Source organism: Labrus mixtus, chromosome 1, assembly GCF_963584025.1.
Source record: "Labrus mixtus chromosome 1, fLabMix1.1, whole genome shotgun sequence".
Taxonomy (NCBI): domain Eukaryota; kingdom Metazoa; phylum Chordata; class Actinopteri; order Labriformes; family Labridae; genus Labrus; species Labrus mixtus.
In genome coordinates, this window is record NC_083612.1 from 13,733,871 (window position 1) to 13,747,229 (window position 13,359).

At 39.4% G+C, this 13,359-nt stretch overlaps 2 protein-coding genes across 2 annotated transcripts in view; both read left to right on the forward strand.

Annotated features, from left to right (window-relative positions):
- LOC132960091 (E3 SUMO-protein ligase PIAS1-like) overlaps window positions 1-7,314 on the forward strand; it is a 55,066-nt gene extending 47,752 nt beyond the window's left edge. The window contains exons 11-13 of the mRNA XM_061033159.1: window positions 337-476; window positions 896-936; window positions 2,228-7,314. Coding sequence (XP_060889142.1) covers window positions 337-476; window positions 896-936; window positions 2,228-2,581 — 535 coding nt within the window. The 3' untranslated portion in view covers window positions 2,582-7,314. The remainder of the gene's footprint in view (window positions 1-336; window positions 477-895; window positions 937-2,227) is intronic.
- A 186-nt stretch (window positions 7,315-7,500) lies between these two features.
- Window positions 7,501-10,153, forward strand: LOC132960493 (relaxin-3 receptor 1-like). The gene has a single exon (XM_061033220.1). The coding sequence runs from the start codon at window positions 7,819-7,821 to the stop codon at window positions 8,800-8,802; it is 984 nt and encodes a 327-aa protein (XP_060889203.1). The 5' UTR covers window positions 7,501-7,818; the 3' UTR covers window positions 8,803-10,153.
- Window positions 10,154-13,359: the final 3,206 nt, after the last annotated feature.

Genomic DNA, 13,359 nt, shown 5'->3' on the forward strand with positions numbered 1-13,359 from the left:
GTTAGTAGAAGATTTAGTTGAAAGACAATCCTGAAATGAAAATGCAGCAAGAGAAATATTTTACAAACCAGCGGCCCTTCTGGTGGTACTGAAGAAGTTAATTCAAGCTCTGTAAAACTTCAACATCTGTTTTCTGTCAAATTAAAATTCATTTTGTGGATCTGTGTAGAAACTCAAGCACTCCGTCCCCTTTTTGATGAACCCTGTAGCTGTCGGTCTTTACACTCTTGTGCTTCAAGGTCGCCAGAGGACACATGAAATAAAAGCCTAATTATTTATTAAAAAGGCTTGTGCACCTCTTCATCTTTAAGCCTCCTCTCCCTCCTCTTCTTTCAGAGTGTTGAACCTGCACCACCAGGCGTCTCCCCTGAGCCGAACTCCCAGCATGCCCGCTGTGGACACCAGCTACATCCCTCCTGTCCCTCCACTTATACAGGACTACAGACCGTACTACCACACCCCCAATGACCTGTCAGGTACTAAACAAACACACCCTGAACCTCAGATGATTTAGAAATACTCCATTTAGTTTGAACACACTTGTAAATCTCTTACGAATATTACGTCCCATTCCAATTGTCCTCAGATATAAAATATTGTATTTCAGAATTGATATCCTTCAAATATAATATTTACAATCTGAGATGATGAACATTGATCGATTTAACTTATTTATATTCAACCATGAAAAGTCATTAAAACGGCTTCATCAAGAGTTGGAACAAACAGATACACACAAAGTGTTAGTAGTCATGTAATCTAAAAACATTTCAACACAATAAACTGTATATTTGTGTTTATACTTACATACAGTAAAAACAATTTTTTTTATTTGCATTTGTGAGATAAATTTTTGTTGAACGCTCAGCATTGACGGTCTGTGCTTTAATTCCAGAGTTGAACTTCTTCTCTTTTCTCCAAGGCGACAATCATCAGGTTCGTACATCAGAGCATCACACCATGACAATGACTCGCTGTTTGAATTCATGAATGATGCAATAATTAACATCAACCACTGTATCTGTTCTTAGAGAAAACCGTGGGTTCAAATCCGACCTCTGTTCTTTGCGGCATGTTATCCCGCTCTCTCTGCTTCCAACAGGTCTTCTCTATTCAGCTGTCCTATCCAATAAAGCCAAAAATGGCCCAAAAATACCTTTAAAAAAAGATAGTTCTTTATTTCTGATACTTTTACGTTCAGCTCTGTTTGGTTCTTGTATTTAAAACCAACATTTTTTAATATTTTGCCTCCCAAATTACAAAAGAGGTTTTTTTTTTTCTGACTTACCTTCCTTGGTGCAATATCTAAAGAAGATTCTCGAACGGTTTAATTTTGATTTTTTTCTTTCCCTTGTGAGGGTGAAAGAATTTCATAATGTGCTTCATACAGAATCATAAAATTAAATATAAGATATTTAACATCTCCTCCAGGCATCACTGTGAATGGTCTCCTAGTTTTCTTCTGGTAAATTGCTGCTCCTTAATGAAGACTAAAGGCAGAGCTTTCTGTAGATAAGCAGAGATATTGCCTCTGAAATGATCTTGCTGGTGAATTTTTAAAATGTATTCTGAAGCTCTAAGCTAAGCATCACTAAAGAGCAAAGCCTAAACTACTTGCACAGCTGAATATCAGATGAGATAAGTATATGTATATATTTATCTATATAGTATGTTTTAAACAGTAAAGGGACGACAGACGACTTTGCTGTGTCAGGACATATGATTTGAAATATAATTTCACAGAAGGAAAGGTTTAATCCAAAAGATTAATAACACATTTTAAAATCCCTGGATTATTCTGGATATCCCACCTGTGGCTTTAGCTGAATAATGTTACCAATAATATCAACTGTCTCGAGATTCTTGTGATTAATGTGTGACCTCAGCTACAGTGTGCTTTCGAAAAAGTCCATAAATGTTGCACTGTTACCAAACTCTGGAGCATTTAAGCTCGTTATCTTGCCTCTTACTTTTTCCAGACTCGCTAGCGAACGTCAGTGCTCAACGGCTTTGTGAAGATTTGCGCAGCTATAAGCTCAAAAATTATATCTACAATGGCAATAACATAAAATGAGATAATAGCATGAAAAATAGGACTTCAAACAAAAACCGACACTCAACACATACATAGCTACTTTTAGTAATTGGATCAATTCTGAAAAATAAGAGATGTGAACCTATGTCTGATGATCTCTTCTTGCCCTCTTGTGTTTCACACGCCCTTCAGCATTACAACATGGTGATGGCAGCAGCGGCCGCCGCTTCAGCCTCAGACGACCACGAGCTGCTTCTCAACCGCTTTCTCCCCTACACCACCTCCTCCTCCTCTTCCTCCCAGCTCTACTTAGACCAATCGGGAGCATCCTCGGTCAACTCGCTGACCGGGCAGACCAACGGGGCGAGCAACTCGGGCAGCACCAGCAGCCTGGTCTCGTCCAGCAGCCTGCGCGACACACACTCCACGCACTCGTCCTCACACTCCTCACACACACACCCCGGGGTGGTGGCCAGCAGGAGTAGCGCTGAGGCGGCAGTGGCAGCTATTTACGGCGGAATACCTGACGTTATATCATTGGACTGACTCGAGAAGAGTCGGGACTACACTTTGGGTCCAGCTGTTATCCGGTAACAAACATTTTACTGCAGGGTAAAGTTTTGATCCAGAAACTAGACTGGCCCCAAGTCTAGAAACTCATATAAGGGGTCATAATAAAAAGACAACCTATGGAGGAGCACTACTATTAAGAGTGTGTAACTCTGAGTGCTGACGGTTCCTTTCTCTTTGACTGACCTGAGAACAGCACAGAGTCCTCATTTGAAGGGGTCAGCTGTGGACATGGCGCGTTGGTGAACTGACTTCAGATCAGAAGAAACCTGCGCAGGAGTTTACTGCCACACTACCGACCCCGCACAAGCAGCAGAGAAGCTACCTGAGCAAAAAAGCAAAAGAGGACGTCTCTTTTTTTACAAAACAGACGAGTGGCACCGTGTACAGAGAACAAAATATATTTTCCTCTTTTACTTTTGTATGTTAAATCAGAACATATTCAGTCTAGTGAGCTTCTTCAATCGCGTTTTTCAAGTGGACGACTGAGGTTGCTTGTTAGTTCTCACAGAAGCCCATACAGTACATACGCCTGTTGCCATGTGTTTATCCTTTCCTTCTGTTTGAGGCTCTTTCCTGCTTTGTTGGTTGTTTTTTTTTTCATTTCTCCTTTAGAGACTTTAGTTCTCCTTTGCTTTTTATCTTTCTGGAGCTCTTTTTCGTTGTGATGAATTATGATTTCATCTATGTTATGACAAGAACTTTTTAGACACTGAATTTACAGTTTATTCATGTTCTAATAATTTTATTCTGCGTTTAAGTTGTGTATACTATTTAAACATTTATAAATATCTATAAATATATAAATATGCATTCCCTCTGACCTTCAGGTGAATACTGTGGGGAGTGTGTAGGCGTTTTTTTATAAATATTCTCTCCTTGATTTCCACCTTCACACAAAGACTTTGCAGACATACAGCATTTAGAAGAGGAGATTTTTAGACTATTTATACTCGCCAATTTTGAAGTTTTGAGCTGGAAGCGTATCTTTCTTTTTCTTTGCACAATGCCAAAAATAACATGCGGTACCTTTGAAAAGGATAATGAAAGTGGAGATGAATCTGTGTGCCAGTGTTTTCAGTCAAGTGTCCACTCCTACGTTTTCAGCTGGTGTGTTTTTTTTTTTTTTTTTTTGTGACACTTGTGTCCTTTTGTGTCTTGTCGTCCCAGTGTCTGTGTTTTGTGCTTGACTGTTAAAAAGGAGTCACGATGAAAAGTCAAGCATCAGGCCTTTTTATAAAAACAGACGGGTTATAATGACATGTGACCAAGTTTAACTAGTGCCTGTTTGTGTGCATGCGTCACAGCGTGTTGAAGGACTCAAAGACTGTCTGAAATGGTCAAAAAAAAACAACCGTTGTTTAGAAAAGACTGGAACCTCTGACAGTCTGGACAATGTGTTTGGGAGTCATCTTTGGGAAACTGCTCGTGTTAGTGTAGAGGAGTATAAGCAGACAGTTTAGTGCTTTAGAAGGAGATCTGGACATGCCAACTTAGGCCGGGCACAAAGCCGGCTGGTTTAAAAACACATGACCCATCAGTCACTCATTCATCGAGCGATGTTGAAGTGTTAAAGCGAGGCAGAGGTTTGGGAATACCTCGATGTTCTCGCAATTCAGCCGGAAAAAAAAAAAACAACGCAGTTTGCTCATGAATGTATTGTACAATTTTTAGAGGTGGACACGCTTTTGGTCTTTTCGCTTTCATGTCAGTTAGAACATGAAGACGTTCTGTAGAGATCCGCTGAAGTCTGGTCACATTGAGGCTGACATACAGTAGACCTGGTCCCCTGTCTTCAGCCTGAATCCCCTCTCTCAGCCTCTCCTGGATGTCAGACTTTCCAGACGTCTGAAGTTCAATTCAAAGTCTCATTAGTCCGACCATGATGAGATAATCACTTCTGAGTGCAGCCACCCTCCTCTCCTCCTGAAACTATCTGGGAGACTTATTCAAGCCCCCGAAACCCCTCTTCCCTTCCTCCCTCTCTCTTGTAATGCATCAAGTTTATTTCCTGTTATTCTCATGGAAGCTGACCCCCGGCTCTCACTCTATTGATCAGAGCAAGTCGTGTATTTCCTGTGTTGTGCAGTATTTTATTTATTTTGTATTCTTATTTCTATATATTATATTTTTACATATTGTATGATTTCCATGGGTGACTCACTGTCGCCGGGGAGCTTTTGTGATTTGATTTAATTTAATATGGATTTTATTATTCTTTGCCAGCAGCGCTATTTATCAAAAAAGGTACCGCTTAGTTATTGGTCATGGAAAAAGCTGTGTGTGATTTAATGGGAGATGACATAAGTGACACTTTATTGTAAGGGCACTAGACACAGTCGTAATTTATATGTGCGCCATGATTTCATTCAGTTATACATTCAAGATGTTTTATGACTTCCTTTTGTTCTCCATTAAGAACTGATCAAGTCCCTGTGAGGCTATGTGATAACTCCATGCTTAATGGATCATCTATTAATGATAAACTCAGTTACTGCCAACATCAGTCTATGTGCCGTCACATAAGCAAGAATCCAGTTATGCTGAAAAAGCAGCAGCACTTATTCTGAAATGAAATATGAAGCTAATTTTTTAATTGAAGATTTCTGAAACAACATTAGCATGCTATCAGCCTTGCTAGCTGCATGACAGAGTTCATTGTCCGTTCGCAGCTTTGCTCTAGAATGAAATATTATGAAAGTTAGTGTTTTTGTCTTTAAAGACACGAGTGTTCCCCAGAGGCTGATCCAACTGACGTAGATGATCTTCTGAATTTCATCTTGCTCGAACTGTTAGCGTGTCCAATGATTAATTGCTTACTGTCTGAAAAACTAACCCCACTCCCACCAGCCTCAGCTGTACATTGTGACTTTTGCTAAAAAAGGTAATGCTCACGTTACAACAGGCTAAAGTAATGGTATCACATTGTAACACTATTACAATCAGCCAAACATTATGACCACCTATGCAAGCCAATGTATCATTTGCAATCTTACTTTTTTTAGTTGAGGCGGTCATAAATGGTAGAAATGTTGTATTGGTCTCCAGCTTAGCATCCTGATGTTAGCTTTACGCAGAGGAGCTAGCACATGTAGATTCTTGTAGATGTAGACTTTGAAGTGTGCATCAGTCTACTCGCTGTTTTGCCAGCTGGCACATGTTTGTCATTATCTGATGTGCTACACTCAAATTCTTTAAGCAACTGCAAAAAAAAAACAAAAAAAAAAACACGTAAACAACAGGATGAAATGACTCGCACGCTAGCTTCTGAAAATAAATGTTTTGAAGATGCAGGGCTAATTATCGAGCTTATTGTCATGGCATATGAATGAATAGACAAAGTGTCTTTGAGTTAATGTTCATTGACTGAGGATCCATTAAGCATCATGCAAATGAATCACTTCTGAATGTTGAGCAGCATGAACTCAAAACACAAACTGAATCAATTAAAATCCTCATGACTTACTCATTATTTCTACATGACTCAAAAAAGTGTTTGTACCTTTGTTATAAAGTGTTACACTGACTTTCTGTCCTGATGAGGACGGTGATCCTTCAGCTTCATTCATGTTAGCATGAATGTTAATCACCCATATTTGGACAGTTGATAAAGAGGTCACAGTTAATGGATTCATTTCATCACCATTTTATTTATTAAAACGTCCTCTTCTGTCCTCACACTTGCAGCAGGTAACAAAGACATCCATGAAGTGGGAGTGCAGACCGTGTTGAATGTGTTTCTATGCTCTATAATGGGGTCTACAAGGAAATCACACCTTCCTCACCCTCCCACTTATTTCCTGATTTGAAGTGATCCACAGCTCCACCCTGTGGTTCTCTTTTGTTATTTTTCTGAGAGAGAGAGAGACAAGAGGTCATAGCTGTTCCTTTTTGATTTAAACAAACTGAAATTGTCTTGTTAGAATATATCAAGTTGTCGGGCTATGTGTGAGGATGAGTCAGGGCTGCTGCATCTTATTCCCTCTCTATGCTTGAGTCACACACAGGTGTTAACACGTATTTGCTGAAGCAGCTTACTGTATGTGTTTTCTGGTTCACCTGTTACTGGAGACTTCACCTAAATATGGGTCTGCTCAGACTGAAACGAGCGGAGTAACGCCACTATTATCAGTAATATTTGCAGTGTTTTCAGAATTCTCCATGGGCGACCTTGAGAAAGCAGCCAAATGTTCTGGTTGTCACTTTAGATAAAAAGGGAAAAATCTACAATGTGTATATTATGTCTGTATCAAAACCCGAAAGCTGAAAATGAAGATCCAAACGTGGGTGTTTGATGTCCGTTTGTATGCTTTTTGTGTGTCAGTTCAGAGCGAGAGAATAAATTAATTTATATATTTTTTTGAAAATCAAAGCTGTACTATTATAAAAAAAAAAGGACTGTGGCCAATAAAGAGTCTTAAACAAGTGAAATAATCTCAAAGTCAGACTCGAGTCGACATCTGCACTCACTGCCTTAAAAACATTCACAGGTTCAGTTTCACGGCTCCAAATCTGAGAGACAAATCTTTAAAAAAAGGCTTTTCAAGGAGGGCAAGGAGAAGACAGTGTACAGTAGACCTTTGTCAGTTTGTACAACATATACCAAGTGAAAAAAAAATATTTATTACATGCATTGAAGAAATTGTTTACTTATTGAATGTTACCTGTTTATGTAGAAAAGTTTAGATGTAATAAAATGCATTCTGTTATTTCTTTGTGTTTCCCTTTATTTCTGAAGTACTGTGTTAATGTTATATTGAGAAACGAGCACTGGGTGGCAGCAGAGAGTCGTGGTCAATTCCCTCCATGCAGCGCAGGTACAAAAACCAATTACGCACAATTAATCAGCTCCAGTCCTTGCTTTCATGAAATTGACTAAATATATTCTTAACGTGAACCTCTGTTTCCATTACCAGACATTTATTTTTGGATCATAACTGATGGTGGAGCTTCGCGCTTAGAGGAGGGTCCTTTACGCACAAAACTGATGGACGAATCACACCTAATGTTCAGCCATACATTCGTTCTACTGTGGATGTTGAATGACTGTGCGTCTTGGAGAGCAGAGGAGAAGAGGGGGAGGACAGAGCAGGAGGGTGGGCAGGATTCAGATGAAGGATTGGTTGATGGCATGGCATCACGGTCCAAGTATATCAAAACATGAATGTTACTCTCAGGTTTGAATATAGAAAAGTTTGCGAGCTGGTGACACCATGAGCGAAGAAAACGAGAGCGTGTGCTTAAACAGCTCCGTGGACGTGGACTGCTTCAGCATCCTGGAGGACATCGACGTGACAGCAGACGGGAGTCCGGTCCTAAGATTCCTCATCTGCCTGGTGTATTCTGTGGTCTGCGCTGTGGGTCTGATGGGCAACGTGCTCGTCCTCTTCTTCATCAGAGTCAAACACGAAAGGAAGAAGTCTAGAGTGAACTTTTTCGTGTTCAACTTGGCAGTGACGGACCTGCAGTTCGTGCTCACGCTGCCCTTCTGGGCCGTGGACACCGTGCTGGACTTCAGCTGGCCGTTTGGTGACGCCATGTGCAAAATCATCCTCTCTGTCACCGTGATGAACATGTACGCCAGTGTGTTTTTTCTCACAGCCATGAGCGTGACCCGCTACTGTTCAGTCGCCTCAGCTCTGAACAACAGCACCGGGCAAAGGTCCTGTTCCTCCAAGTGGATCTGCGCAATCATTTGGACAGTGGCGACTCTGGCGACCGCGCCGACTTCGATCTTCTCCACTGTCAGCAACGTAACCGGAGAAAAGCTATGTCTGCTGAAGTTTCCTGGTGGGCAGTACTGGCTTGCAGTTTATCACATACAAAAAATACTTGTAGGTTTTGTTTTACCATTCTGCATTGTGACCATCAGCTACATTATGCTGCTGCGTTTCATCCGCCTGAGGAGCATGAAAACAAGCAACCCCAAACGGAGATCCCAAGTCACCAAATCCATCACCATAGTCGTGTTGTCCTTCTTCCTGTGCTGGATGCCGAACCATGCAATCACCCTGTGGAGTGTCCTGGTCAAACTGAACGTTGCAAATTGGGACAAAGCGTACTACATAGTGCACACTTATGTGTTTCCTCTGACTGTCTGCCTGGCGCACACCAACAGCTGCCTGAACCCGATTATTTATTGTCTCATGAGGAAGGAGTTCAGGAATAAACTGAGAGGACTGATTCGCAGGGGATAGGCTGTATTGTAACTTGTTTTGGATTAACTGAATTTGCGCAAAACATGTTGACAAATACTAACCAAGACGCGCCGACTGCGTAAAGAAAAAAGGGGCATTTGGAGAGAAGGGCGACCTGTCATGGACCCAGTGCGCACAGGTTACACCCCGTCTATAAGTGACTCGATACTTCTCATGTATGTTATGTTAAATGTTACTTCTACCACTGCTTCATGTCTTTAAAGGCTTGTGAAATGTGGCAAAGTTCTATATATAACCCACCACAGCTAACATAAGGCTGTATACGCAAGGAATGTCTAAATATGTGTTCACATTTTGCGCTTACGACTGCTGTCGCACTGCTTGATAAATAGCAATTAGGTTTAATGTATTCACAGTCTGAGAAACTGCGTGCGTAATTGCGAATGAAAACTTATTACGCATTGCTGTGCACGAGTATTCATTATGTGACCAATGGTGTTAAGTGTGACAGCCTGCGCCCCGTGGAAATCTCTCGCAGCAGGTATCTGCATGTGCAGACTTGGACACCTGCAGTCTTAATTCTAGCGCCACCTGCATTTTTCCTGTTCTTCTCGTGATACTTGTTTTGTCTGAATAAAACACAGAGCACATGGAAAGCAAGTGAGTGCTGTTAAAAATCCATATTTGAATGTTTTTAGCAAATGCTGTAACTGAATGTAAAAATGATGTGTTAACTTTGACCGTCGTGGATGCAACAACACCTCATCACCTTCTGATGTAAAGGGATTGCACAAACGGTAACAACATGTATAAAATGTGATTGTTGTAAATACGCAAAAAAAAACAAAAAAAAAACAGTATTACCCATTATGTGTAATTATAAGAGTGTTCTCACATTGTCACATGTTTAATAGCTGATAATGCACAAGTCAAAGCACAACAGGTTTTAGTCAGAAGAAAGTGAATATAGATATAACATGTAATCTCCCTTACGTCCTTCTATATTGTTTTTAACCTGTTCAGCATTTTGTTCAACTGTGGTTTTCTGAAAGGTGCTTCATAAAATAAACTTTGAATTTACTTTCACCTAAACGCCACACAGGCGGATGATAGAGAGATTATAATGGATTTTTTTTTTTTTCTCTAAAACTTCTTTCCAAACCATGAGGATAAGGTAGGGCAAGAACACTACAAGGCATGTGCACAAAGTCCTCTCTGAATGCGTGAGAGCTGCAGAGCACATGCATACACACCTGGGTGTCCTATAGGACCCTGGAAATGAGGGTCTGATCTTGTGTTAAAGTATGGGCAATGTCTTTAGTTGTTGATTGGATTTGAGTTGACTAAATATAAAATGTTCAAGTGAATAGAAAGTAAAGTGTCTATTTTCCTCTCGTGCCTGTTATTCATGACAAAGACAAAATGTCTTCTGTTCAGATTGCATTTATGTACTGAGGTGTTTTGACATACTCACACACTTCATGTCATAATGTACAAGCATATGTTTCACCAGCAGAGATTTTGTAGGCATGGCAACAGGTCCCTGTGTTACCTCCACTGATTTCATTGAAGCTTGCTGCTGTACTAATTGAAGGTACCCAGTTAACCTGAGATTAATCGTATATATAAAAAAAAGAGCTCCAAATTGCTGATAGAGTAAAGTGCAATTGTAATGATTTAAGCTGTGATTTGCCTCTTTTTTTGCTTTTGACAAAAAGCAGTGTTAAGGCTCAATGCCATAGCCTACGGGTATATAACCATGTAGAGTGCCTTCACTTGAAATGATTTTCCAAATATAGCAAAATTTTAAAAAACAAAGAGGACAATACACACATAGGAGAATTGGTTTAATTATTGTTTAATGTGATAGGATACATGAGGATAGCATAGGAAAGTAAATGATAGGATTGTATAGGATATGATACGTTATGTTGTCCCCTTAAAGACATTTTTAAAATGACAATGTGTTGATTTTAAGAGTGGGTTGTGTAAAAATGTTTGAGCAAAATATTAAGAGGTTCATTTTCAAAGTGCAGGGTCTTTATAGGATGATGAAAGAAGGGATTTATGAATGAAAAGATTCAAGTATTTATTCAGCTGGTTACAAGACATTAGGTTGGGAGCGCTGCTTGGGTCCTCAATGGAGCTGAACAGCAAACAGGTGCTCTTTGGGGAGGGTGGACCGATACGATGAAAATATAGGCTTGATGTGTTTATCACTGAAGTGAATAAAATGCTCCTCTGAGTCTGAAGAGTAAAGTAAACAAACACAAAAAGATGGCATAGTTTAGCTGAGTTAAGGGATTTGAAAGCAACTGGCTTTAAATATACTTCTGCTACAATTCAATATGAGGCTGAATATGTTACGTACAAAAAACTGGTTTTAAAAACGTTCCTTTTCACAATGGTTATCAAATGTGAAACACTACAATCTTTTACTATACTATACTATACTATTATCTTTTAAAACAAAACCTTCACGTAATGTTTTAAACTGATAAATTACCAGCAAACAAAACAGCAACATTTTAGAGGCATAAAGCTGATTATATATTTTGTTAATGTCAGGGTCAAATGACCCAACAAAGACTATACAACACCACTTACAATATCACCCTCACTATGAGACATAAAAACATTTGTGCAAAGGTTAAGAAATATATTAAAAACATGGAATACCAACAACATGTCTGATGGAGAACAAGGAGCCAACTGAGACAGAACGTAGTTACTTATAAAGATGATATTGTCTCATTTATGTCTTTCAAACTCAAGGTTTTTATGTTATTGATTCAACAGCTAACTAAAAGAAAACAGCATCTGTGGAGCACAATGTATCTGCAGTACGCTGTATAAACTGTGACAGAGGAGTTTTTCTCCGGCTGTGACTTTATTCCAGCTAAAGCTCTTTTTTCAAATATTCCCCTCCTCTGTCTCTCTGTGTTGTGGTACTGCGTACAAACTCTGGTTGAACTATCCACCCATTATCAATACTATTTACTCAATGAGCTAACACCTCAATGCTTTTATCACATTCTCAGTAATAGCTGTCCACATTGGGAAGCTCTTCACACTAACAAAGTAAACAGGGTTGCCTGGGCTACCAGATTCTGCTCATGTATGCAGGCATGAAAACTACAAAAAAAAAAAAAACATGCAGACTCTCAACATGCCCAAACCTCTGCCATGTGCCAAAGTGTCAATCAAACAGTTTGAAGCTATTGTTTTATCCAGTCCCCTTTAGGTGCTGAACTCTGATGATAAACTATTAGCAAAAGAACAATGTCCTACAGTCAATGACTTTAACACGTAACACTTTGTACATTACAGAGTCGTATTTAGCCTTTGTGTCTTCAGTGTGAAAAGTACAATGACATTTCTCGGCTCTATTTTATGTGAGCAAATTTCTAGCATCATGCGCTCATGTTTCTGTGATATTTTCATTTTGATTCCATGTCAGTTCACTCTGTCAATGTTTCAGAAACTATTTTGCAAAGGCAACAAATAAAAAAGATCAAAAGGAAATCTAAAGAAATGAAAATGATGTATTCATAAATGATGTAACTAGCTTTGTTTGCAAGACAAGTTTCTCCTGGGACAAAAAGAGTGGACGCTTCTCTGCCAATAATGTCAGAGGCAGACAAAATCATAAATAGAGATGCAGGTTTTTACACTTCAGCGGTTTTTTTTCTGAAGTAAAACCGAAGTAGGTTATTTACAAAAAGTCCTGTGTTTCTCATATACTCCATTCAACATTTGTACCAAATAACAAGTCTTTTTGACATTGTAAAATGATTCTGTGTTTTTTTCTCATGCAGTACCTCATCAATAATCTCTACAGGGTAGTCCCATTAGGCCTGTGGTTTCCATTTGAGCTTGACCTCATATAAACACTATTTCAAGAAATGAAAAGATGTTTATTGGTTTTGAAAGGGTAATTAGTTAGAGAGCTGTGGCCTGGCTCTTCCTCTGGGGATGTTAGTGGACATTTCCAACTTTGAGGGAGTCAATATGTTGCAACAAAAAAAAATGTGCATCAGTGCATCACAGGACAATGAACCTACATTTAATAGTTGATGCAGTGGTCTTTTCTCGGACAACACATCTTTTCAACCCAAGTACTTCCCCTTTATCTTTGATGTAAAATGTCTAAAAATGGCGTTGCACTCAAATTGACCTTTCATTCTTTAGTGTAGCCGTACTCACTGCAATTTGTTCTACTCAACTGGCATACTAAGAAGAGCGTGAGAGAAAACCTCAAATACTGATAAATGACCGTTTGATTGACACAAAAGTATGTCGTAATCAAATCCATATGACAGTGCAACGCACACTTCAGTTCATGAGAAATGTGTGACCCTAAAAAAACATGTTTACAGGCCAAAAATAAAGGCTGAGAAACCTTAAAATAGTGACTCCACAAAAATGTACGATTTTTTAAGTCTGCAGCCCGACAACTTTGCCAAATTTACCAACGCTTAGTGTATTATAGGCATTGTGGGAACCTTTTGAAGTATAGGTGATTTTCCACTTGTGCAATATAACCTGTGCTGATAGAAAAATATATAAACCTCTTTAGGAAGGTCAAAACTACAG